Source organism: Prionailurus viverrinus, chromosome B4 (assembly GCF_022837055.1).
Source record: "Prionailurus viverrinus isolate Anna chromosome B4, UM_Priviv_1.0, whole genome shotgun sequence".
NCBI lineage: Eukaryota > Metazoa > Chordata > Mammalia > Carnivora > Felidae > Prionailurus > Prionailurus viverrinus.
Window position 1 is genome coordinate 115,050,679 of NC_062567.1, and position 27,084 is coordinate 115,077,762.

Consider the following 27,084-nt stretch of genomic DNA (forward strand, 5'->3'; position numbering starts at 1 on the left):
CAAAATCAATGTCCAGAAATCAGTTGCATTCTTATACATTAATAATGAAGCAACAGAAAGACAAATAAAGAAACTGATCCCATTCACAATTGCACCAAGAATCATAAAATACCTAGGAGTAAACCTAAGCCAAAGATGTGAAAGATCTGTATGCTGAAAACTATAGAAAGCTTATGAAGGAAATTGGAGAAGATACAAAGAAATGGAAAAACATTACGTGCTCATGGATTGGAAGAATAAATATTGTCAAAATGTCAATACTACCCAAAGCTATCTACACATTCAATGCAATCCCAATCAAAATTGCACCAGCATTCTTCTCGAAACTAGAACAAGCAATCCTAAAATTCATATGGAACCACAAAAGGCCCCAAATAGCCAAAGTAATTTTGAAGAAGAAGACCAAAGCAGGAGGCATCACAATCCCGGACTTTAGCCTCTACTACAAAGCTGTCATCATCAAGACAGCATGGTATTGGCACAAAAACAGACACATAGACCAATGGAATAGAATAGAAACCCCAGAACTAGACCCACAAATGTATGCCCAACTAATCTTTGACAAAGCAGGAAAGAATATCCAATGGAAAAAAGACAGTCTCTTTAACAAATGGTGCTGGGAGAACTGGGCAGCAACATGCGGAAGATTGAAACTAGACCACTTTCTCACACCATTCACAAAAATAAACTCAAAATGGATAAAGGACCTAAATGTGAGACAGGAAACCATCCAAACCCTAGAGGAGAAAGCAGGAAAAGACCTCTCTGACCTCAGCCGTAGCAATTTCTTACTTGACACATCCCCAAAGGCAAGGGAATTAAAAGCAAAAATGAACTACTGGGACCTTATGAAGATAAAAAGCTTCTGCACTGCAAAGGAAACAACCAACAAGACTAAAAGGCCACCAACGGGATAGGAAAAGATATTTACAAATGACATATCAGACAAAGGGCTAGTATCCAAAATCTATAAAGAGCTCACCAAACTCAACACCCGATAAACAAATAACCCAGTGAAGAAATGGGCAGAAAACATGAATAGACACTTCTCTAAAGAAGACATCTGGATGGCCAACAGGCACATGAAAAGATGCTCAACATCGCTCCTCAACAGGGAAATACAAATCAAAACCACACTCAGATATCACCTCACTCCAGTCAGAGTGGCCAAAATGAATGAATCAGGAGACTATAGATGCTGGAGAGGATGTGGAGAAACGGGAACCCTCTTGCACTGTTGGTGGGAATGCAAATTGGTGCAGCCGCTCTGGAAAGCAGTGTGGAGGTTCCTCAAAAAGTTATAAATAGATCTACCCTATGACCCAGCAATAGCACTGCTAGGAATTTACCCAAGGGATACAGGAGTACTGATGCATAGGGGCACTTGTACCCCAATGTTTATAGCAGCACTCTCAACAATAGCCAAATTATGGAAAGAGCCTAAATGTCCATCACCTGATGAATGGATAAAGAAATTGTGGTTTATATACACAATGGAGTACTACGTGGCAATGAGAAAGAATGAAATATGGTCCTTTGTAGCAACATGGATGGAACTGGAGAGTGTTATGCTAAGTGAAATAAGCCATACAGAGAAAGACAGATACCATATGGTTTCACTCTTATGTGGATCCTGAGAAACTTAACAGAAACCCATGGGGAAGGAAAAAAAAAAGAGGTTAGAGTGGAAGAGAGCCAAAGCATAAGAGACTCTTAAAAACTGAGAACAAACTGAGGGTTGATGGGGGGGGTGGGAGGGAGGGGAGGGTAGGTGATGGGTATTGAGGAGGGCACCTTTTGGGATGAGCACTGGGTGTTGTATGGAAACCAATTTGACAATAAACTTCATATATTGAAAAAAAAATAAACTAAGTGTCTTCTAGTGTTCTTAGAAAGATAGATCCTGGCTGTAGACTACTACTAGAAAGCATAAGACTATGTTCAGATAACTTCTATGGGGAAAACTACTTTTGGGACTGATAAATGAAAACAAAAAACAAAAAACAAGAATTATAAGTCTTAATTCTAGGTTGAAATAAAGGAAAAGACCATATACATAGAGCACCAAATGTGAAGTGGATCATTATACATTTTATTACCTCAAAACAGAAGTAATTAACTCTGGAAGAGATTATCAAAAGAATAATAAGAGACTAATACAGTTGGAAGCAAAACAAAAGCAATGTCACTGATGTTAGAGACTCTCAGGAAACTAAGAATACCTGGTAAAAATTAGTATCTACTGTTAACATCATACTTAATGGTGAAATTATTGTCTGTTTTCCCTCAAAGACTGGGAAAAAGTAAGGACGTCTGCTCATACCACATTTGTTCAATATCATGCCAGATATCCTGACAAGTGCAATAGGGCAGATAAAGAAACAAAAGACATGCAGGAACACTATGAATTTTTATATAGAAAATTCCAACTCTTTAGGCCTCTAAAAAGCAACTACTAGAACTAATAAAATAACAGCCCATAAAGTCAGTATAACAAAAATAAATTGTATTTCTTTGTATGAGTGGAAAGCAACTAGGAAATGAAATTTTAAAAATACCATTCAAAATATCAAATATCTAAGAATATATCTAATGAAATTTGTGTAAGATTTTTACACTGAAAATTATAAAACATTGCAAACAAAAATAAAAGAAGACCTAAATATACACAGAGATGTATCATGTTCATGAACCAAAAGACTTAATACTGCTATAGGATATCATTTACTTCCAATTTGGTCTATCGATTCAGTAAAATCCCAATGAAAATTCCAACAGACATTTTTTTGGGGGGTGCAAATTGAGAGTTCATTTTAAAATTTATAAGCAAATGCAAAGAAAAGTGAATGGCCAAGAAAATCTTTAAAAAGAACAAATTTAGGGGTGCCTGGATGGCTCAGTCAGTTAAACATCCTACTCTTGGTTTCTGCTCGGGTCATGATCTCAAGGTTTGTGAGTTTGAGCCCCACGTTGGGCTCTGTGCTGACAGTGTGGAGCCTGATTAGGATTCTCTCTCTCTCTCTCTCTCTCTCTCTCTCTCTCTCTCTCTCTCTCTTTCTCTCTCTCCTTCCTCTCTCTCTCTCTCTCTCTCTCTTTCTCCCTCTCTTTGCCCTTCCACATGCATGCATGTGTGCTCTTTCTCTCTCTCTCTCTCTCTCTCTCTCTCTCTCTCAAGATAAGTGAATAAAAATTTAAAGAAAATAAATAACAAGAACAAATTTGAGAACTCATTACCTGACTTCAAGGCTTATCAATGCTGTAGTAATTAGGAGAGCATGATATTGGCATAAAGAGAGAAACGTATCAATGGAATAAATAGAGAATCTTAAAAATAGACTCATACATATGGTTAATATTTTACAAAGGTGTCAAAGCAATTTAAAGGACTCAAAAAAGAAGTGACAAATCTCAGCACCCAGATGTGTTCTTTAAAAACTGTTTCCCACTAAAAGAAAGTGGTGAATAAAAAAGGCTGATTACCTTTCATATACGAACCATACCAAATAGTTAATAGTTGATGAAGAGGGATTTTTCTTTATAGAATTTTCAGGTAAGAAATGAAGAAAGAATGTAGAAATTCATATAAGGATTTTGCAATTCTTTATGAATTCATGGGAGGATGAAGTATACCTGTGAAGTACACTTGTTGGAAAACAATAAATCAGAGCAAGCATTTAAATCTAACCAAGCAATTAAATCTAACCAAATCCAGGGGGCAGAGAAACATTTAGAATGAAACTGTGGGGATGCATCAGTAAAATCCAGACTATGGGAACTCTACAGGGCAAACAACCTGGCTTCTTCATCAAAAAATTGAAGTGTAAAAAGAGGAAATGGAGCCTACAGGTTAAAAAAAAAAGCCTTAAAAGACATAAATAATTGCAATGTTTGGACCTTATCCATTTGAAATGGATCCCATTTCAAACTAAGGCAATCAAAAAATTTATAAGATCTGAAGAAAATGTGAGCAGTAATTATTCAGTAACATTTTGGAGGATTTTTTTGTTAATATCCTTTGTTAGGTGGGATTATATTATTATAGTTAGTAAGTGTCAGAAATTTTTTTTAAGAAAATGTTTTTAAAAATTACACATGGCCCATACTTAATCTTCAGAACTAAATGACTTGTCTTTACCATGCCAGAAACTTCACTTTCCATATGCTATTTTGACCCCCAAATGCCATTCCTGTTTATTTCTCAATGTTGTTAGGTAATGTTACCAAAATTAGGAAGTAAATAGATAATACTTTTTTTCCCTCTTGATGATTGGAGGTACAATATCAGCTTTGTTGTTGATAAAGACTATATTGGAATATATAGAAACCACAGAGGTCTTCCTTATCCCTCATCCCAGGAGTAAACTTACCATGTAGATCTAGGCATGACTAACCGATAGCAGATACCCCTCTTCTTTGGGGATGGCCCAGGGAAAGTTATTTCAGCCTGGCCCAGGAAATTTACCCATGTCTAAAGGAAGAATGTGTCATCCTATAGGCAGGCAGGTTCTGATAGAGCAGCCACCTGGGAAAAGTTGAGTGGGACAGGCTTGAGTTCTTCCACACTTACCAAGAGGATTGAGTAAAGGCCAAGAGTGCCTCCACTTGGAACCCTGAGGTAAAGGAAATGGAGATAGCTCTTTATGCAGCTCTTTGCTGCTGGAAGTCTTACTGTAGAATCAGTAGATTAGAGGGATGGAGCTCATAACATCAATAAAATGGAAACTACCTCCTATTGAGTATGTCCCATGTGCAGGGACCATGCTAAGAAGGCAAATTCACATAGGTCACATGTGATACAACTATTATTTACACCTACACAGCCTGACTTGAGGTATACATATTGCAGTGCACAGCCAGATGACTCCCTAGGTTTCTTACAACTTCAAGGACCATGAATCTTGTTAGAGATGTTTCCTCCACTTTTGTTGATACCTTACTTTCCCTATGCATGGATTATGCTTAATGGTAACACCAGCTTAAGAGGGGCTGGTCTTGTGTTACCCAACTATTTGTTGGGCTGCAACCTGGCTTATAGGTGGATTTAAGGGGTTTTGTTTGTCTCAAGAATTTCTAGGGGTATACACAAATGCATCAGGGACTCATGGGAAATTAATATATTAGTTACATGTTATCTCTTTAACTTAGGCAAAAACTGTGTTTTCTACATTTCCTTCTCCATAGGTTTGACCATTACACTGGGAAATTGGACATATTATGCTGCAAACTGATGAATGTAACCAATGTATTATGGAAACTTAATTATTTGTATATACTCAAACCTGTTCTTCCTCAAAACTTAATCTTATTGGTTTAATATCCTTACTTACATAGATAGTGACTGTGTACCAGGAAGTATAGACCTCAGTCTGTGCTATCTAATGTGGTAATGACTAGACTCTATGTGGCTATTTAAATTTAAACTTAATTAAGATTAAGTAAAATTAAAAATCCAGCTGCAATAGTCATTTTTCAATAGCTCCAGTATCCACACATGCTTAGTGGCTACTGTATCAAACAACACAGACAGCACATTTCCATCATCATAGAAAGTTCTGTTGAATAGCTTGGATTTGCATAATAAAAACATTTCAATTTTTCTGTCTTCAGTTCTTTTCTATGTTATATTTTTATCACATTTGGTTTCCGGAAAAGTGTGTAGTAAAATCTGAAAATACACAATTATTTTTCCATGTGCTACTTGCAGGTTATTGAAGAAAAAGGAGAGTTCAGTGTTCCAAGCTGCTATGGAAATATTAAAAATGATAATGGTGGTTCTAGCCTTAATTTTGAGGATCCGTTGGATGATGTAAATGTGGTTGATTTGAAATGGATCCATGACTTTGTGTTAAAGTCTCTGGAGGTTTTATATCAAGTGGAAAAATGGGAGACACTAGTATCACTTGCCATCCAGTTCAATACAATTTCACAGTAAGTATCACTGTAAGGGCAAATGAAAGTGACAAGCGTTAGTTTTAAAAATGTATTTTAATGAATGTCTCCTTTTCAATGTATTTCTGCCCCTGTCTAGTGAGAGATACACAGAGCAAGTGACACCGCTCCTGGTATATGCACAGCGCCAGCTTCTTCTAAGAATATCCAAGTTCAATGGCCCAGATGTTACCCAACAACCTTGTGCAAGATATGAAGCTGAATATGAAGAGAAGGTGAGTTTGGCTCTGTTATTCATGCAGTTGTGACTTCTAATGAGTGTACATATTAAATACAAAGATTTAGGGATCAGATAAGTATTATTTTCACTGAGGCATTTATCATTCATAGCAACAAACATTATCAAAAGCTTGCTATGTGTCACTATTTTCCAGATACAGGGTAAACAAAAATTAAGTCCTTGTCCATAGGAAACTTATATTCAGATCAGAGCTGATATATTTGTTAGACACAGAGGGGACAATTGTCTAGAGCCACAATACTTTCAGAGGCCCACTACATGTTTTAATTTTTTAAATATGAAGACAAAGAGTAACTTTTAGGTCAAAGAAAATGTCTTAATTTTTACTATTAATACACTTGTATTTACGCCAACATAGTCATAAAATATAATTTTTGATATTTTTGGTGGAGGTGTGGACTCATGAAGGCAAAACTGTCTAAGGTTCGTGAAAGTCATGGTGCAGCTTTGAGTTAGGTAGAGGAAAGGGAAGTAGGTTCTTTCATTTATTAATTTAATAAATGTGTATCAACTATCTAATACCAGAGCCATTGCATACAGTTTTACAGACTGTCCTGCCCAAGGGCCCCCGGTATATGTGAGGGCTGAAATCCAGTCCCTGCCTCACAAACCAGTCTGTGTGCTTGTGGTGTTGCAATCACACAATGGGGACTCCATTTTCTTCTTCTCACGGAGATTCCTTATGGCCCTTGCATATTCTTGATCCCTGCATGTTTCATGCAATGAGAATACAGTCTAAGTTCTTGCTTTATGGAGTTTAATTTTGGGGGGTAGAGGTAAGGCCAGATAATAAACATGTAAACAGATATGTAAAAAGATTTATGATCATTATCAATTTTCTGAAGAGAATAAAATCGGTCAATGAGATAGGTGGGGTGGGAGGTGGAAACTTCAGCAAGGGTGATCTGGAAGGCCTCTTGGAGATGGTAACATCTGATGAGAAATAGCCAGTCATACAAAAGAAAGAGAGTTCCAGCCCAAGGTTAGGACAAGGGCAAAGGCCCTGAGGTAGGACAGAAAGAAGGACTGGATGACTGCAATGGAGCAGATGCGGGAGAGGGTAAAAGCAGGGGGGCTTGGCTTCTTCCTCTTCTCCCCAGTGTCTCATACTCTCCTTTGGGGAGCTAATTCAGTCTATGGCTCTAAGTACCGTCTTTATGATAATGGCTCTTGAAATTACAGCTCCAGTCTAGAGCTTTCTCCTGAATACTGTGTTGACACATAATTGCCTGTATTTGTCAGGGTTCAGTCAGAGAAGCAGAACTAGTAAGATCTATTATCTATCTGTCTATCTATTTTTCTACCTGTCATCTATCAAGATTTATTATAAGAAATTGGTTTATGTGATTGTGGGGGCTGGCCAGACAAGTCCACAATTGTAAGGTGGACAGTCAGGATCATGAGGAGGAAGGAACCCTATAGGTATAGCCAGAAGCTTTTATCCTTAGGCAGTTGTGAGGGATGATGCAGTGAGGAGAAAGCAGTTGTAGACCTGCATGCTGTTTGGAGATTGGAGTCGGGAGACCTCTAGCACATCAAGGACTCACCTGCTTAGGTCAGGCCCACTGAAGATAATCTCTTTAGCTTCAAGCAAATTTATTAGAGACTTTAATTAGTACTTGCAAAATCCCTTTATAGTGGCAGCTATATTAGTGTCTGAATAGCTGGGATGACATGTGTGCATGCTACAAAATGGATACTTCCCTCCCTTTGTTCTCATAGTTCAGCTTAACCAAGTTGACCCATCAAAAAACCATCATATTACCTAATCAATGTCATCTTTTGGAAGTTTAATAAACTTCTGAAGTTTAGTATACCTCAAACAAACCTATTCTGACAAGTGTTCCACACTTCATTTTGTGACAGCACTGTCCTCCTAGTTGTTCAGGCAAAACACCTTAGAGATGTCCCGGACTCTTCTCTTGCTTTCATACCTCACTTCAAATTGGTTATCAACTCTTCTACCTTCAAAATGTGTTCAGAACCTGACCACTTCTCACTGCCTCTATAACTCCTTCTCTGATAGAGAAGCCACTGTTATGTTTGCTTGGATTCATGCAATGACTTCCTAATCAGTATTCTTGCTTCCAACTTCCCTGAACCCCTGCCTCCGGCCTAGTCTATTCTCAATGCAGCAGGTAGAATGACCTTTTAAAACCCTAAATCAGATCATGTCATTCCTCCTTTTTACACCCTATAGCAGCTTCCCATCTGATTCAGAGATAAAGCGAACATCTTTATCATAGCCTTAATGTTCCACATATCCCCCTGTGATTTCAGTGACTCATGTCTTATTACTCCCCTGCAGGATTCAGGGGAGTGCTCTGTTCTTTAAGACGTTCCTGTCTTGGTATTCTTGGTTTGCTGCTCCCTTGCTTGGAACATTGCCCCCCCCCGCCCAATATCCACACTGATTTTTACTCACCTTTCTCTAGTCCTTGCTAAACGTCACTTTCTGTATGAGATGAAGAAATTTATGAGATATTCTGTATGAGATAAATTTATCCAGTATAAATTTATGTACCTGTTTGCTCTATTTCTGTCTACAGTGTTTATAACTCTTCAATATACTCTATAATGTACTTCTCTGTTTTGTTTATTGGATTTCTACTTCCTCTAGAATAAGTTCCATAAAGTAGGAACTTTGGTTTACTTTGTTCACTGTATTATCCTTGAGCTTAGAGTAGTGACTGACACATAATATTTATTTAATGAAGCTGGGAGAGGGGAAGGACTAGGTCAAATAGGGCCTTAATAGGCCATGGGAAGGAATTTGCACTTTATTAGACTGTTTATGTCTCATTGTACACACACCTACAAGGGACAATCTACATCAGACTGAGATGTACACACACCTACAGCATCTACATCAGACTGAGATTCAAGGAGGTCTGTATTTTGAGAAATAGGTTAGTTCAAGGAGTAGGAATGGAGAAACAGGGAGAAGAGGTTCTTAGGCCTTTTAAAAGAATTTCTTTTTGTCTAAAGTTTTTCTGATTTCAGATATTTTACAATTTTAGGACTTAAGTATCTGTTAGAAAATAAATTTTTAAAATATTACAGAGGAAGTTAGTTCTGAAAAACTTCACCAGGGAAGTTTAAATTGCATTAATTATGGGTAGGGTGAAAAACTCAGCCACTGGAAAAGCAGCCTATATTTTAGATATGTTCTAACTTGCATAATGGAAGATATATTTAGACTTGTGGATTTGTAGAATATCAGAAAATCGTATTTTAATTTCTCTACATAATTTGCCTAAAGCTCTTCCAGCTGTGCTGTACAAAAGAAATATAAAGCGGTATGTAGCAGCTTTTTTCCCTGAAGGTTCTCATGATCAAATGCTACTCTGCTAGTTTTTATTTGTAGCATCCTTTGGTACTTTTTTTTTTTGACAACTGAAAAATAAGTAAGCTAACTTTTTAGCTATACCTGTCTAAGTAATATTTGTTTTCCTTTTTTAAGATAACCTGCCGAAATTTCATTGGGAAGCAGCTCAAGATTAATCCTCCAACAAGTGAAGAGAAAGATACAGGAAGCTGCACAGATTTCTGTAAAAAGCTTATCTATTCAGGTTGGAACCATTTTAGCTTGAAGCTTTTTTTTAAAGCAAGGTTTGCTGTTGTGTTCTGCATGTCAGATCCTCCATAATTAAAATGTTTTCCAATTCTCTTTCACAGGTTTATTGGACCGAAAATAACCCATTTGATATTTACCATCTTCTGTTGTTATAAATGTCATATAAGGGGAATTAAAACATATGTTTTGATTAGTTTAATCTGTAAGTTGAAGAAGGGAAAGGAGAGAAGGGGAAAGGAAAATTATTTGAAAAATAAGCATGGAAAAAATTGTTTTGCACATTTCCCCTGTTTTTATCTCACTCGGGAACTTCTCAAATTGACCCTTTACTATTTTCTTTCAAGCTGTGCCTTGACTTCCGTAATACCTCCCATAATCAATATAGATTGTTCTGTTGGCTATATCCTGGTCAAATTGTGAGTCTTTTCGCTAGAGCACAGGAGAAGATGAGGGGACATCATGGCTCCTTTGCTCTTAGCTGAGAAGCCCCCTTGGAATATTTGGTCAGTGCAGCCTGTAGGAGAGGCAATAGAAAAAAGATGAATATGGAGATAATGCCTTCTCACAATTGCACTTTTCATGTGTCTCTGTTTCTGGTATAGGAAAGGAATGCAAATCTTCCCTTTGGCATGTTAGGATTCTTTCATTTATCTATTGATTTTATGTATGTATGTCTGTATGTATATAATCATTCATTCATTTGGTGCATCAGTTAGGTGGCCATTCAGTCATTCAGCAAACATTTACTGAGTGTCTACTGTGTGGTAAGTGCAGTACTAGGTCCTGAGATTACAAAGAGACTAAAGATTGAGTGAGGCTAAAGATTTATTACACTGGAATTTACAACCCATTGAAAGAGACTGATAAATAAGCCAGAGATTATAGTATCAGGTGATAAGATCTGTCATATTATGACTACCCCTGCTGCTTCTGCTGTAAGCAACAGTAAACAGCATCGCTGTGCATGTAGTTTAGTGGAGCTAACGTAAAAAGGAAAAGGCAAAAACTGAGGTTAGGGAGGTTGGCAGGAAGGTCTTAGAAGGCAGGATAAAGATATTCAGATTTACCTGGAGAGCTGAGTGGGGCTAGTTAAAAGGATTTAAAGAAGGAAATAAATGATCATTTTTGTGCTTTTGACAGAACCTCAGGCAGCAGTGTGGGTAATCAATTGAAAGCATGCCACATGGAAGCAGAGGAGTGGGTACGCCTAACTTGTGTAAAAGGCGTAATGAAGTCTTGGACTCAGGCAGCGAGAATAGAGGAGTAGACAGATATGGGAGAAAGGCTGAAGAAGTCCACAGGACTGTTTCTATACTGGTTAGCCGTAGAAGGGAGGGGTCCAAGATGCCTTGGTTTCTGGCTTGGGTGGCTAGATAGATATCATGTCTTCACACTACAGGGAAAGTGAAGGGAAGAGCAGGTGAGAGAAAGCTACTTTGAAATTACTGAGTTTGAGGTGCCAGGATGATAACTGAGTAGAACTATCTAGTATATGCTTAGATAGACTGGTCAGGCCCTCAGCAGATTTGTATTTTAATCATCAATATAGTGGTGGCGGTTGGAATCAGGGGCTTGTATGAGGTCACTCAGGGAGAGTTATGTGGAGTATAGACCTGAAGATGGCTTCACTTTGGAAGTTGAGTCATCCAGAACAGGCCATGCTATACAGTAGTAATAAACAATCCCCAAATCTTATTGCTTTCCCACAAGGGAAAGTCCATTGTATTGCTCATGCCACTGTGTTCAGTGGGGTTGAGTACTGAGCTGCTTCTCATCATAGGTTGATAGAATCTCCATCTTGACACAAGCTTCCATGATTGTTTCCAAGGCAGGAGGGATAACACTAATTTACCCTCTAGAGGAGCCATACTGAGAGGATGGGCAGAATGGAAGGAGAGAATGGGCCCAAACACAGGAATGTTTATAGGTGGTAAGGGCAGAAGTTGAAGGTGTTCTCATTGGGTTCTGAAGATTTTCTTAATAAAGCAAGGGGTTGAGGGCATAGCCAAGGTTGCTAGGGTGTGAGATTTCAGGAGGAATATGAAAGAGTGGCCTGGACCCTGAGGGAAATAAAAGGAAGACAGAAGGGCTTCAGAGCAGTGTGGAGGCTCTAGTTGAGTGAATTGGTAATCACAAACTTGTGGGTTTTACTTCTAATGATAAATCAAATTATCCTCTCATACTCATTAAATAATGGAGTTCTAATCAGGTTGTGATTTGTCCTGAGTATATGTTCTTCTTTTCTTTTTTTTTTATTAATGTTTATTTTTATTTGAGACAGAGAAAGAGACAGAGTGAGTCCCAGCAGGGGAGGGGCAGAGAGAGAGAGAGAGAGACAGAGAGACAGAGAGACAGAGAGACAGAGAGACAGAGAGACAGAATCTGAAGTAGGCTCCAGGCTCTGAGCTGTCAGCACAGAGCCTGACGCGGGGCTTGAACCCACGAGCTGTGAGATCATGACCCAAGCCGAAGTCGGATACTCAACTGACTGAGCCACCCAGGCGCCCCTATGTTCTTCTTTTCTTGATCATACCTGTCAAACCTCTGGAGATCCCTCAATTTGGGATCTATAACTCAGAATGTGATTTATATTATCCCTTCCATCCTGAAAAGAATGGGCAACAAATGTGAGGAAATGTGTCAAAAATGCTTACTATCAAAAATGATGATTAGCACCTAAGGGCTAAGAAAAACATGCCTAACAAAATTCTAGACCTGTGTGGCCAGTAGGTCTTATTGATGATGGATTCAATATGTCAGAAAAGCACTTTGCCTACTTGTTGTTAAACTTACATTTGGAAAGGGAAGATGGTGGGTAGTGGAACAGAAAGGAAGGAAGTTAAAGTCAGGCTACCATGATTATTTGGGTTAATTCTCAGTGGTGGTGGAGGTATAGTCCATTTGAGCAATGACTACAGCAGGAATATAATCTAAAAAATATTGTAATGGCAGTAATAATGAATTGGGCCAGGCACTATATTTAGCACATTCTAACCATTAGCTTTTTAAGTTTTTGTAATCTTAAGAGATAGATATTATTATGCTTACATTACAGATGAGAAGGTTAAATGTTACTAGTAAGTTAGGAACTATGATTCAAACTTTAGTCTGTCTAATTGCTCAGCCCATACGCGTTCCACTAAACTACCTGGCCTGTTCACCATTTGTCTCCTCTCAGATTAGTCTCTCCTCTAAACTGATAGCACTCAAAAAAGTTTTGCCATATATCAGTGGTCATGGGGAGACAGATACTTTATCCTGACTTATTGTAGTAGTATGGTAGTTTTTAGATGATCCTGCATACTAATTATAAGTTTTACATTGACCCATTATCATTAAAATCTTGACATCAGACTTATAGCTCTTTATAACACTCTAGGACCTTTGTGACTAGGAGCATATTTTGGCCCACACTTTTGGGCTTATTTGACCAATTTTTAGGATGGTGATTTTTTTTTTCAGTGTACTGAACTTAGATCATTTTAACACATTTATAAGCATGATGGGTCTTATGTATGTCCTCATAACATGTTTGCAATACTTTTGAAAGACCAAGTATACTCTTGATGGTTTCCACACCAGATTGCTGATTTAGAACATCATAGATTTTCTTTTGGCATAACAGCATTGGGTGGTAATGCTTGATACATTTAATTCTTCAGAACAGATATTGTAATGCTCCAGTGCCTACAAACATTTGGTGTTCTCATTATTTAACAGCATTCTATTCTCCCTCTAACTATTTAATAATGCATATGTAATTTGGTATAGTCTCTGTAGGATGTAAAGAAGTGAGAAAACCTCACTTTATAGATTATTTTTTGTATGGATGAGTAACTTGCCTGCTTGTTAAGCTTCACAGGGGAGATGACTCTGTGAATATGCCTTTTATTGTAGCTGTTTTTGCATTCTGTCTAGGATCTGCTTCTTGAGTTTTGACCTTATTGGTATTTAAGTTATCTCTGATAGGGTTCTTCAGTCTTCAGGTATGTTGGAACTTTCAACCCTTTGGCAGGTGTGTTTTATTACAGCCTCTGGGCATTTGGACTGATAAGATCATATGTGTAGAAAGCGGCTCAATCTTATATCACTCCCAGGGGTTCTTCCTTGGTGAACCTATCTCTCAGGAGTCATTGGTGCTTCAGTTTTAATGAGTACATCAGTACAATAAGAGACACAGCAATTCTTTTTTTTTTCCTCCGTCCTCTTCCTCTCCTCTTCTTCCTTTTCTCCTCTTTCTCCTTCTTACCCACCCTCCTCCTCTTTCTCACCCTCCTCCTCTCATTCTCCTTCTTTTTCTTCTAACCTATTTCAAACTGTTGAGGTTATTAGTGCCTTTGAAATAGTTTCTTGAGTTATTCATGTAAGTCTTCAGAGAGGAACTCCCACTTGAGACGGGGAAGTATGGACAAGCCTCCGAAGCTAATGATGTGTCTTCATTGCTTTCACTAGTTATCGCATGTTGATAGCACAGAAATACCAGCAGAATCCTAGTTAGAGCACAGGAAAAAAGGTCTCCTAGGGCTCGAAAAAAAGAAAAAAAAACCAACAAACTGAAATGTAGTTTAGGAAAAAAAAAACAAAGCGGAATGATTTATAAGCAGATATTTGATAAAAAGTGGAAGGATGATTTTATTGAGGCCTCACATTTTAAAGATTGCAAACATCTCCTGTTCCTCCTGTCCTTCTGATTGTCCCAGATAGCAGATGCCTTTGCGAATTTTTATTCCAGAATGAAAGCTCCATGAGAGCAAGGCATGTGTTTGTTTTGTTCACTTGTATCTCTTCCATGACTGGCAGAGTGCCTACTACTGGTAAGTGCTCAATATATATTTTAAAAATATATGACTAACAGACAATATGTAGCTGCCGTCTATTGAATGCTTACTCCCTGCCAGGCACTATGCTAGACACTTGACACAGGTTAAAACAGTAATACTCAGAGGTAAATATTATCATCCCAATTTTAACAGAGATTGAAAAGTAAGGCCTAGAGGAGATAACTGTCTTAAAATAATATTACATGAAAGCTTCCAGCTTCCACCTTTTCCTTTGCTTTCTTAACTTCTTTCCTGGAAGGAAGCTCTCCCCCTTTCAATCTTTAAGGAGAAAAAGATAAAAGCCAAGCTCATGAATTCTTGTAGGAAAAACACAGAACAGGAACCTTATAATCTTTAGGGCGTTATGTGTAAGAGTGGGGGTCGGAGGCATGCCTTGTCTGGATCATGCAGGACTGTGCATGGGTAGAGGAATGGGGAACTGAGGGAAAAAAATGGTGGGCGCAGGACAAAGTGGACAAGAGGGTGAAATTGGTAGGGTAGAAGAGAGCTCCTGGGGAGTTAATAAGAGCTTCTGTCACCTAAGTGTTAGATTCTCTTCAATGTGTGGTAGGCAAGAAGAGTGAACTTCCTGGGGGGACAAGTGGTTCTCTCAAGGTGGCCATGTGCTGGGTTTGACCAGAACCTCCAGGATTTCTAGACATTTCCATCTACTTTGTTGTATATTGAAGGATGTCTCTATGACCATAGAACGTAACTGTGCTACTATTTCCATCAGGACCTCCCTGGGCTCACGAGGACCCCAGGCTTCTTTTCTTAGGCTTATTTATGTTCTAGTCTCAAAGGTTTCTGTAGTCAAATTAGCAGCCCTCATATCTGGGTCATTGCCAGTTACACAAGATGTGATGCCCTCTGGCAAACTATCCAGAAGAGGCACTGGATTTGAAGAGTGGTTGTCTCTCATGTCTTCTAAGGGCTTAAAACAAGTTGATGCCCTCAAGTTTACTTTTCCTCCTTTGTAAAGTGTGAGTAATAGCTATCTCTACTAATTTGTAAGGTGTTATGAGAATCAACTGAGATTAAGATCCATATAAGTGATTATTAATAAAGTTAATACCAGCCATTTAGCTTTGAAAATATTTATCAAGCACATATCACACAACAGGCACTGTTATAGGTCTGGCTTGATAACAGCAGACAAAATGGACAAAAATATCTGCCCTCATGGAACTTGCATTCTCGTGGCAGGAGACAATCAATAAACAAACAAAACACATCAGTAGATGATGAATGCAGTGGAGAAAAAAGAAATGTGGAGATTGGGATCACCAATTTAAATAGGGTGATCAAGGAAGGCCTCCTGAGAAATTAACAGTTAAGCAATAACCTTAAGGAGCTGAGGATGCAAGCCATGGGGATATCTGAGGGAAGAATGTTCTCGACCAACGTGAACCACTGGTAGGGGTTTGCAGAAAATCCCTTTGTATTGCTTTAATTTTTTTCCAGTGAGGCAGGAAGCAAGGTCATTGACCTGGAAAGGACAGGGAAGAGGTAATTCCTAACTTTTTTCTTTGCCACCTAGCCAATTGACCACTCTTCTGTCACTTCTAACATTGGAATGTTCCCTGTGTCCCTCCCTCATTTCCATTGCTACCATCTTAGTTGAATTCAAATCACAATATCTGTGGTGTAGCTTCAGTCTCTCAGCTACCAACCTTAATCTTTCTTCTCCTTCTCCTTCTCCTTCTCCTTCTCCTTCTCCTTCTCCTTCTCCTTCTCCTTCTCCTTCTTCTTACAGTACTGTAGGTATTTTTATTGAAAAATGTCCATCCTTAGGAAGGCCAGGCTGGCACTGGAATGGTGGCAGCAACAGGCCGGGCCCCGGGAGGTGATATTCCACAGCCTGGTGGCTTTGGTTTATTAGCAGCAGCCACCAGGCAGGCTGCCACCCTCCTCTTTCTATTACAATCTGCTAACTCTTCCTAAAATACCAGTCTCTTTTTGTTTGTCCTGCTCAAGACCCTTCCTATACTCCTTATTAGAAAGGATGAAGGCGACTTACAGAGGGAGGGCTTCAGGACTCCAGAAAACCCCTCCTTGTTCAGCAGGACTGGCCATGTCATCTCACCGCGCCCTGACTTGCCATCCTGACTCCTGCTTCCATACCTATCCTTGCACAGACCAGTTCTGTGACCCAGGAGAAACCACCGGACTTTCTGTGCCTTATTTCCCTCCTCTGTAAAATAAGGATATCATGGTATGTAACTTTTAGGGTTGTTTTTAGGATTTGATGAATCTATCAGAGTAAATTATATAGAATAGTTCCTGGTATAGTATAAGTAAATGCTCAATCAACCTCAGCTATTCTTATTCTAACTACCTCAACCCCCTTGCCTCCTTCTTCCTAATCAAATCTTTGCTCTCCTTTAAGACACAACTGACATATCTTCTCTTGCATGAAGTCTTTCTTGCACGTCCTCTCCTCCCTATGCTGATCTCTCTTCTCTTTCCCTCGTTTTGGCACATAACCAAGAACTCCCTGTAAATATGAGTCTAATACTCCAGGGTCAGAATGCTTCATCTCTTCAGCTAAACTGTGAACTCTCAAGGGCAAAGGTAATACCTCTTAGCCTCCTGTGGCCCCATTGCCTTGCAAGTTGCTGTACTATCAAGTCCTCAGATTTTACAGGGGCCATTCACCTGTTCAACTCGTTGAAGAACTAAATTCCTTTGTTATTTTATCAGAAGCGTGGATTCCCTCTTTTCTGTGTGCCCGTGTCACAGTGTATGGCTGAAAATCTGCAGCCTGGTTCCTGACACCGTCACTTCTTCTCCGGGGACCTCGTGGCAACTCTCCGCTCTTTGTGGCCATTTTTCAGTGCTGTTTTTAGTTCCACTCCCTTTTATGGCCTCATCTTCCTTTCCTCTGCACCCTCCAATATTAGAAACCTGTCTTTCCCTTCTCTTAAGAGAGCACTTACCCATCCAAGCTTCTTTGTTTCCTCCTTTCGTCTCTTTCCCAAGGCACCTCTGCTTTGAAGAGGCTGCTGAAAAGGAGTAGATTATTTCATCTTTTATGATCAGCAAAAGAAAAAGTAGGAGGCTTCATAAGGAAAATTGGCAAGATCTAAAGTTATTTGCATTTCATAGGAATCAAAAGTTTTCTAAGTTTTTTTTTTCTTTTTTTAAAGAACTTTCAAATATACCACAAAAATTTGATCTGAACGTTGAAACACCTGCTGCAGACCTGGGGACTTTGAATTTAGCAGCTTTAGTTTGGGACCAAGACATTCTCTGAATTAGAAAGTCTTTTGCTACTAGTTGGCTTGCTGCAGCATTTCATCCCCCGGTATTCTTCTCTTTCCTTTCAGAATATAGCCACGCCAAAGAGCTCATCTGTGTGCCCGTGGACGTGACAGACACTTTGCGATGTTTCAGACAGACTTTGGAAAAATCCAAATATGATAGCAGATCAATCAGACACAGCAGAAAATTGCTTTCGTTATTCCTTGCACAGACACAAGGTAAAATCCTTGCTCTATACCCCTTGCTTTTTATTGAAGGGAGAACACGACCCTGTGGCTCTACCAGATTCTGCCATAGACTTCTCCTTTCCCCCACTTACATGCCCACTCCCTGCTGCCCCTCACTTTCTTCCTCTTGTCTAGTGGATCACATCTTCTCCCTCACAGTTTATTCCTAACCAAAGACTGTTTCACTCATCTGCTTTCATGCTTTCTGTGAAACTGGCATACTCCTTTGAGTAGATGCAAGAAGAATATTCGTTAGTTTTTTGATTCTGTACATCTATGTTCTTAGCCTTCTCTTTGCAAGTATGGTGCTATAGTCATTTAAAAAATTTTTTTCGTAAGTAGATGAATTGATTCATACTGAATTAACTAGAACTCTACCAAAACCCTACTTTATCAGTGTCAAGGAAATAGATGCATTTTAGCATAAGCATCAATAAGGTTTCTTATTAATACCATAGATTTTGATCTTAGAGATTTCTTTTAGCTCAAAACAAGATATTCACTATCATTGGTCACATCACATTTATTTGTTTCCTGCCTCCTCAACATGTATTGATTTGTGAGCCCAATCAAAGCAGGGCTTTGAGTGGTTAATTGGTAACTCCAGAGGGGAAGAATGTACTCAAATTTAGGTGGGGAAAAATCTTGACTTATGTATGTTTGGGTTATTAAAAATGTGTTAAAAATACTAATATATGTTTACAATCCTTGCTGTTTAAATTTATTGGAATAATAAAAATAAACTTCAAGAATAAACTTAATAATCTTAAAATAACTATATTTTAAAGTTATTAAAAATAGATTTAAATGTATACCTAACATGCTAATATTTCCTGAACTGATCTTTCAGAAATTTGACCAATTTTATTTTCTTTACAATCACTGACAGAAGTTTTACTTATGTGTGTATATATGTGTGTATGTATTTTTTGTTGTTGCCCCCACTTCCCCCCCCCCCCCCCCAAAGCACTTGCCATAGCACGTACCCACAGGTTTTGGTTGTATTATCTATAGACTCATATTAAATCAGCTCTCCATATCATGTCTCAATTTCTTTCAATTATGGCATATATTAATAATGGCTAAGGGCATGAATAAAAACAAGCAAATACAATTCCTAAGAGTGGATTAGACCTGTTCACCCTGAACCTCACCTGCTATTAATTCTCAGCAGTTTATCCCAGTCCTCGGGCTGCAGACTTCAAACTTCACATCGGCTTCTCTTTCTCTGCAGCTTTCGACTACTTCCCCTAGAATAGTTTTCCTTTTTTTACTGTGTGTTCTCTGATCTTATAAAGAGACTGATTCTTTTCCATTTTTCCCCCTTAGGTCAGAACTAACTATGTGTTCCTTCTATCCCAGAGGTCTCTACCCCAGAGGCAAACTAACATCTTACTGTCAGAAGCCCTTAAAAAAAAGGCAAACCCAAAGCGTGTAACTTCCACCAATCCCCACGAGAAGCAAAGCATTATCTCAACATCACTTTCTGGCACACTGCCCCTCCATAGTGTTCTTTACGAAATAACATGAGCAGAGAGCCTGTCCACACATACCTGGGCTCCTCAGAAATGATACTAGATGCTAAATTTAAGGAAACGATGTCCCTGAAACTGCAAAGAAGTCTCACATATATGCAGAATTTTTCCTTTTCTTTCCCTGTCCATTTCCTCTACCTTTCCCCTCCTCATCACTTTCCCTTCTTTCTCCTTTTTGAATTTCTTTAAAAATGTTTTTTTTTTTTCCCATGACTTTAGGAGATAAAGGAGGAATAAACAATGAGAAATTTACCACTGGAAAGGTGGAGTTTTGCCTGGGGACAGAAGAGATGCATATGCCAACACCCCCTGACCTCTCTCAGGAACACTTTAGAGTTTTCAGTTCAGTGGAAAAAAGTAAACTTCCCTATTCACAACTCGGACTCGTAATTTCCTCTTATTATGAAACTATTGGTAAGATTAGTGTGATCTTCTGCATTAATGTTGAGATTGCATCTGGGCGTGAAATGCTACCTTTAGAAGTCAGATAAGAGAGGGGCACCTGGGTGGCTCAGTTGGTTAGGCTTCTGACTTTGCCTCAGGTCATGATCTCATAGCTCGTGATTCCGAGCCCTGCGACAGGCTCTGTGCTGACTGCTCAGAGCCTGGAGCCTGCTTTGGATTCTGTGTCTGCCTCTCTCTCTCTGCCCTCCCTTGCTCATGCTATGTCTGTCTCTGTCTCTCAAAAATAAATAAACATTAAAAAAATTTTTTTAAGTCAGATGAGAGAGCTTGAATATATTATCTTATAGGCAGTGATGGAGCAGTGTCTTCCAGCTCCTCCCCTTCCTCACTTTCCCCCCCTGGCTGTCACCATGGTGAGATGCAAGGTCACTCTTCTGCTGATCCTCCTTTGACTGAATCTGCAAACCGCTTTTTGGAATGTGACCACTGTTGTGTTTTGTTGCTCTGCCCTAGCTGATCACACTTTCTTTGTCTTTCTGCTTGGTTTGGCTTTGCTGCAAATTCATCAGTATATACGCAGTGCATCTTGTAGACCCAACGTCCCTCCCTCCCCTTTTTATAACAGACATTTAGTAATTCCCCCTTTACTCCCTGGAATGAAATGTGTATTTAATATAATCTTTCTACACATGTTATTTAAAACAATAAATATGAAGCTCTAAATATAAAATAAAGGGTACACAATGTTATTTTATAATAAAAGAATCTATTTGTGGCACTTAGGTGCTCAGGCACTAGAAATTATAATGAAGCAATCAGGTGTTCATATCCTGTGTTGTTGAATCGCCATGAATGTTATAGCTACAAATGCAGACTGATACAAGTTTATTGTATTGGTGATGCAAGTACTGTCAGCACTGTTAATTTTGGTGACAGTGGTTTTCTAAAATGGCAAATAAATGTAGGTAAAACAAAGCACTACAGTGAGTGGTTGCATTTCTGGGAAATTCAGAGCATTCTGAAAACATACAAAAATGACCTATTTATGTGTAAAATGCAGTTAGAGGTTAGACTCAGACAATTTATATATAGGTTTCTCACCTTTTTTGTTAATTGTGGGGAAAACTTCTGTGCATTACAGGCAATCCAGTGTCTCTGTTCTTCACCTATGAAATGCCGGGAGATGCCCCATTGTGACAACTAACAACCTTCCTCAGATTTCTAAAACACCCTGTAGGATACAGCATTGCCTTCATTAAAAACCACTGCCACGTTGGTTGGGTTTTGTTTTGTTTTGTTTTGTTTTTGCTAGACATTTCTGAATTTCATTGGAGATTTATGCATTTATCAGAAACCACTCCCCCACCCTGTCCAAATTCAGATGCTATTAAAGATGTGCTTTTTTTTGCACTTGGGTAAAGGGAAAAATCTGATATGCTGTGATCTTGTCACATCCCTCCTTAAAAACAAACCCTTCAAGGCTTCCCATCTGCTATGGAATAACATCCACATTTTTCCACCAGGCATCTAGACGCCTCCATATAACCCTACCACTATCTCCTTCTTCACACTCCCAAGAAAACCATAGTCCAGCCACCCACATCATTTCCATATACACCCCGCCCTTTCTCTCTTGCACGCCTCTTCTGAATTTCTCTTTTCCACCATTTCCACCTGCCTGACTCTTTTTCTACTTTCTCCATGTTTCCTATCTCTTAGATCCAGTCTCTCACTCCACTATGTAAATAGAATATCATTTGCTCTCTTTCAGTATATGGATCACGAGACATGTGAAAGCAGTATTAGCTTGCAGTTTGCTTATCTCCACAGTTAAGGAATGATGCAGCTTAGAACATTCTTGAGACTGTAAGGAAGATATTTCCTAGGAACTGACATTTGTTCTTTTGCTTGATTAAAAATACAGATGTTCTCCAAGCCTGCAATAAAAGAAGTCTTAAAGTTCAGGCATTGCATGAACTGGGAAGCCTTCTCATCTTTGCTGAAAAGAAAAGGTAGATTTCTGGGAGCCAGTAGAGCAAGGGAAAACTTTGGTTGTTTGTTTGAAAACATTTATAATTATTGTGAAAAAATAGTGTTTTTCATGAATTTTAGTTCTTTGATTATATCCCATTGCTACATTTTATTTTTCAAATGCTACCTGAGAGAAAAAGTTATGAGCATAAATGGTATAGATTCATTCTCTAACATTTTAATTAAAATGCTTCTTCAGTGCATTTGCTTTCTCTTTTGGAAGCTAGATTTAATGACATAGATCTCAGAAAACATATTGCTTGATGCTCTGTTTCTCTTCTAGGGCTGCTTTTAAATGTTGGTGCCAAGCTCTTGATGACATATTCAGAAAACAAGATGCGCTGCATACATGGAAAGAGTTTGGTAGCTCGCTCACCAATGCTACCAATAGCTATTTACCTCCAGGTTCCAAAGATTATAGTGAGGAATTTCTGTCAAATGTTGGCATTTGGGGATGTTTGCAGGGAGCGGTCATATCAGCAAAGATAGCTCAGTGAGTGTCACAATGGGGCGAGCTTCCTTTGGTGGGGTGCCTACCTGTCCATGTAGAGCACCATGCCTCAGACGCGTGGGATACGTGGACAGCTATGTCCATACCATACAAAGTTATACACTTTCCTTGTTTGTGATGTGTATTATCTATGGCCATCTCTTCTTCCTATAACCCCCTCCCCCACAGTGTGGGCATCACATGGACACAGATCTTTGCTTGTTCACCAGGGTCTCCTGAGTGTCTGGCATGGAGTTGCCATTTAATAACTACTTGTGGAACAAATGACTGAGCAAGTGATCAGTTGGTATGGGACCAAGACTAACAGTGTGGAGGCAGGCCGACTTGGGCCTAATTCAAGAGCCCCCTCCTAAATCTGGGGTCCTTGGCTGGCTCCTCATTCTCTCAGAGCCTCAGTGTTCTCATCTACAAACTGGTGGCAAGAATTACGTGACACACCATATTAGTTTGCTAGTATTGCCATAATGAAGGACCAGTTTGTGGGGAAGTTATTGTCTCATAGTTTTGGAGGCTTGGATTCTTAGGTTAGGATGTTGGCAGGGTTGGCTTCTTCTGAGGCCTCTCTCCCTGCTTGTAGCTGGCGGTCTTCTCACGGTGTCCTTACATCACCCTCCCTCTATGCATGTCTGTATCCTAATCTCCTCTTCTTACAAGGACATCAGTCATGCTGGATTAGGGCCCGCCTTAATGACCTCATCATAACCTACTTACCCCCTTTAAAGGCCCTATCTCCAAGGACAGTCACATTCTGAGGTTATTGGGGGTTAGGACTCCAAAATATGAATTTGGGAGGGGGACACACAATTTAGCTCATAACACATATTGTATTAGTTTCCTAATTCTGTAACAAATTATCACAAAATTAATGGCTTAAGACAACACAGATTTATTATTTTACAGTTGTGGAGGTCAGAAGTCCTAAAACCAGTGTATTGGTAGGGCTGTGCTATTCTCTTGAAGGCTCTAGGGAAGAATCTGCTTCCTGGTCTTTTCCAGCTTCTGCAGGCCTTCTGCCCTCCTCAGCTCACAGCTCCATCTTCTTTCTTCAGGATCAGCAGCCTATTATCTTCCTCTTTCTCCCTCCCTCTTTCTCTCTGACCTCTGTTTTTGTGTTCATCTCTTCTTCTATGACTCTGATTCCACTGCCTTTCTCTTGTAAGGACCATTGTGATTACACTGAGCCCAAACTTAATTTTAATCACCTCTGTAGTCTTTTTTTTATTTAGGGCCAATATAAGGTCAATTTTATTACTTTCTTTTAATTTAAATTTTAATTAGCTAATATACAGTGAAATATTGGTTTCAGAAGTAGAATTCAGTGATTCATCACTTACATATAACACCCAGTGCTCATCACAAATGTCCTTTTTAATATCCATCACCCATTCTAGCCCATCTCCCACCCACCTCCCTCCAGAAACCCTCAGTTTGTTCTTTATTGTTAAGAGTCTTTTGTGGTTTGTTTCCCTCTTATCTTTTCCCCCTTGCTTCCATATGTTTATCTGTTTTGTTTCTTAAATTCCATATATGAGTGAAATCATACGATATTTGTCATTCTCTGATTGACTTATTTCTGCCATGAAAGCAACATATTTGTAGATTTGGGGGATTAAGGCATGGATCTCTTTGGCAGGGAGTGGGGAGTATTATTCAGCCTGCCACACATAACATATAACACATAACATATGTGAAAGTCATCACAGTGTCTTACACTTAGTTAGCACTGACAAATATTTTAAATACTTGAATAATGTGAGAAATTTTAAAAGTATGGAAGCAGTAGAGGTACAGGTTTCTTTCACCTCTCCAATCACATTTTTAGCTTTCCTATAGAGTATGGTGGGCGAAAACATGCACGGTGTTTTGATCTACAGATAAAATTTAACAATTTATATATAAAGAAAAAATTCCAGAAGAAAATTAGCCAAAATGTTACCAGCAATCATGTTTAGGTGGTAAGATTATTGGTGATATTTCATTTTATATATGTGTGTGTGTGTGTGTGTGTGTGTGTGTATATAAATTTCTGTATTCTAGATCTTATATGAGAGCATAGCGCTCTTAGAATCACAAAGACTATTTTAATTTTAGAAAATCTGTGAGTATTAAAGATGTATTTATATAAAACTATTATTGGAAAATTGTCTATGAACCCATTTCTTTTTGTTATTTAGATTTATTAAGATCTCAGAGGTTGACGAGAGAACCAACTGTTGCATTTTGTCTGCATTACTCTTTCAGGTAACACTTTATGTTTCTGCTTTCTACAGTAATGGCCGTTCAGTCAGGAAAAAAAAAGTCCAGTGGCTTATCATATTCATAAAACTCATAGGTAGGAAAATCGCAAGGGACCTTGATGAAATAGCATAAGCCCGTCTTTCCTTCACTGGCTGAACCCCTGCAGCATTTTCACCTTGAATATTCAGCAGGGTCTCTTTCTCCTTTAGACTCCGGAAGGAGTTTTGCAGATAGGGAAACTGAGTCTCTCATCATTAGTAAGACTGTGTTGCTAGTGAGCTGCGAAGCCTGTCTGTTTGACTCCAAATGGTTGCCTTAGGTTACCTCATCTCTAACTAAAGTTTTCCTCTATTGCATGATGTGAAGTATACCATATAATGAAAGCAAGAAATAAGTTGAAGACTACAGAACTATAGTGTTGGCAGCTCTTAGAATTTTGGTTTGACTTCACTGAAGAAGAAAGGAACTTTTATCTGAAATACAAGACATTTTGAGATGCAGGGATATAGCCAGGGGCCTTTGCAATCTACTAAAGGTTCTGTTTACTTTGAAGGGTGGACACCCTTGTTCTGTGTATCAGACGAGTCTGATAGTTTATGCAATCTGGGTAGATGAGATCTCTGGAAAGCCTTCTCTGAATATAAGGCCAGACTTTTCACTTTTCTTATGTTCCATGCACCTCTTGCTTGTGCTTTAAAGACAGGAGGTGGAAGAGGCAGGTGTGCAAAGGGAATGATAATCTGATACTGACTCCTTATATACTGCTTGTTCTTGAAGAGAGTGCTGTTCATGTTTTAGAAAATAAGCAATTGGAAAAATTAAATTTTTGCTTACTATGGACATACTTTTTCAGTAATACTATACCTAAAATGAAAGCTGGTGGCATTTATTTTAAACACCTGTTAATTTTTTTATGATTTTAAAGCATATTGTAAAATTAAAAACTTAAACAACTGTGTAGTATTTTAGAGTAGGTACCTGATAAATTTAATGAACAATCTGGTTAAAATTCTTTTCTGATATATACATTAAAATAATTTCATAATGCATTTGTCATCATTTAATGTTAATTACTTAACATAAGAAGCACTCCTAACTGTAAAATTCAAATTTGTGTACCAGTGTTGTTTCCCAGCATCAAATACAATGTTGGCCATATAAATTACCTAAGACATACTGGTGAAATTAGACAATTCATCTTTTTGCTTAATTCAGTTAAAAGTTCAGAATTACTGCTGCCTAATTTAGACTTCTGAAATAACTTGTTATCTCCTCTACTTGTAGACTGGTATAGCAGAAAGAACATATTTATTTTGATTTAAATAAGCGTGACTTAATCTTCTTTCTGCCGCCATTAGCTGTGTGAGCTCAAATAAGTTAATTGTTTAAGCCTCCATTATATCGTGTGTGAGGTAATAATCTTTCCTTGTAGGGGTAAGGTAAATGAGGAGTAAATGAGGTAGTGTTTATAAAGAATTTACCAATAGTGGCCAACACAAAACTGACCTCAATAAATGATAATATAATGATAATTTCTTCTGAAAATAATAAGTATCCAACTACTGTGGAATTTAAAAGGCCCATCTTAAATGATAAAAGCATTTGAACCCATAATGATGATAATATTAACAATAACTACCATTTATTACAAGACACAGTCTGCTAGGCATATGCTAAGCACTTTAGGAAGTAATCCACGTACTTATCTTTCTGTTTCAGTGTTAAACACGCAATTTATTGCTCTTCATTTCACCTGTTTCCATTTTCAGGGTTTGCTCAGAACCACACTTCCACACCCCAAAGCGGAACGTTGCTATGCTCAGTATGAAATCACTCAGCTTCTCCCAGGCATCGAGCTCTTCTCGGACAGATACAGGGCTGACATTTGCTCTGTAGTTGCAAGTCTGTATTACGTTATACGTGAACTGCACTTTGCTAAGCAAAATCTAATAGTAAGTAATGTGTAAAATCAGCAAATCTCAATTCACTCTGGTATTTTTGCCTTATACTTTATGCCATTCAGATTTTGCTGATGGTCTCTCAGTCGTCATTTAACTCTTTAACCCTATATTCAGGATGTTTACCTGTAGCTCAAAATGAAATATATTAATTCATATTCCTTCTTTGACATCATTGTTTGCATTTCATTTTGGATACAAAGTCAACGTCTGTTGGTTTTTTTCTCTTTTTATTCTATTATTTTACCTTTTTTTCCCCCTCTTAAGACATTTGGGGAAATTGATTTAGAATGTTTCACTGGTCTCAAACAGAGCAGTCTAGTCTACA

General features: G+C 38.5%; 1 protein-coding gene across 3 annotated transcripts in view; it reads left to right on the forward strand.

The window, feature by feature from the left end:
- Positions 1 to 27,084, forward strand: part of CFAP54 (cilia and flagella associated protein 54) — a 301,918-nt gene that overhangs the window by 160,992 nt on the left and 113,842 nt on the right. For all 3 annotated transcript variants that reach the window (XM_047868490.1, XM_047868491.1, XM_047868492.1), the window contains exons 37-45: positions 5,705 to 5,928; positions 6,029 to 6,164; positions 9,654 to 9,762; positions 17,917 to 18,069; positions 19,833 to 20,027; positions 21,943 to 22,030; positions 22,333 to 22,542; positions 24,735 to 24,801; positions 26,568 to 26,750. In XM_047868490.1, the coding sequence (XP_047724446.1) occupies positions 5,705 to 5,928; positions 6,029 to 6,164; positions 9,654 to 9,762; positions 17,917 to 18,069; positions 19,833 to 20,027; positions 21,943 to 22,030; positions 22,333 to 22,542; positions 24,735 to 24,801; positions 26,568 to 26,750 (1,365 nt within the window). The remainder of the gene's footprint in view (positions 1 to 5,704; positions 5,929 to 6,028; positions 6,165 to 9,653; positions 9,763 to 17,916; positions 18,070 to 19,832; positions 20,028 to 21,942; positions 22,031 to 22,332; positions 22,543 to 24,734; positions 24,802 to 26,567; positions 26,751 to 27,084) is intronic.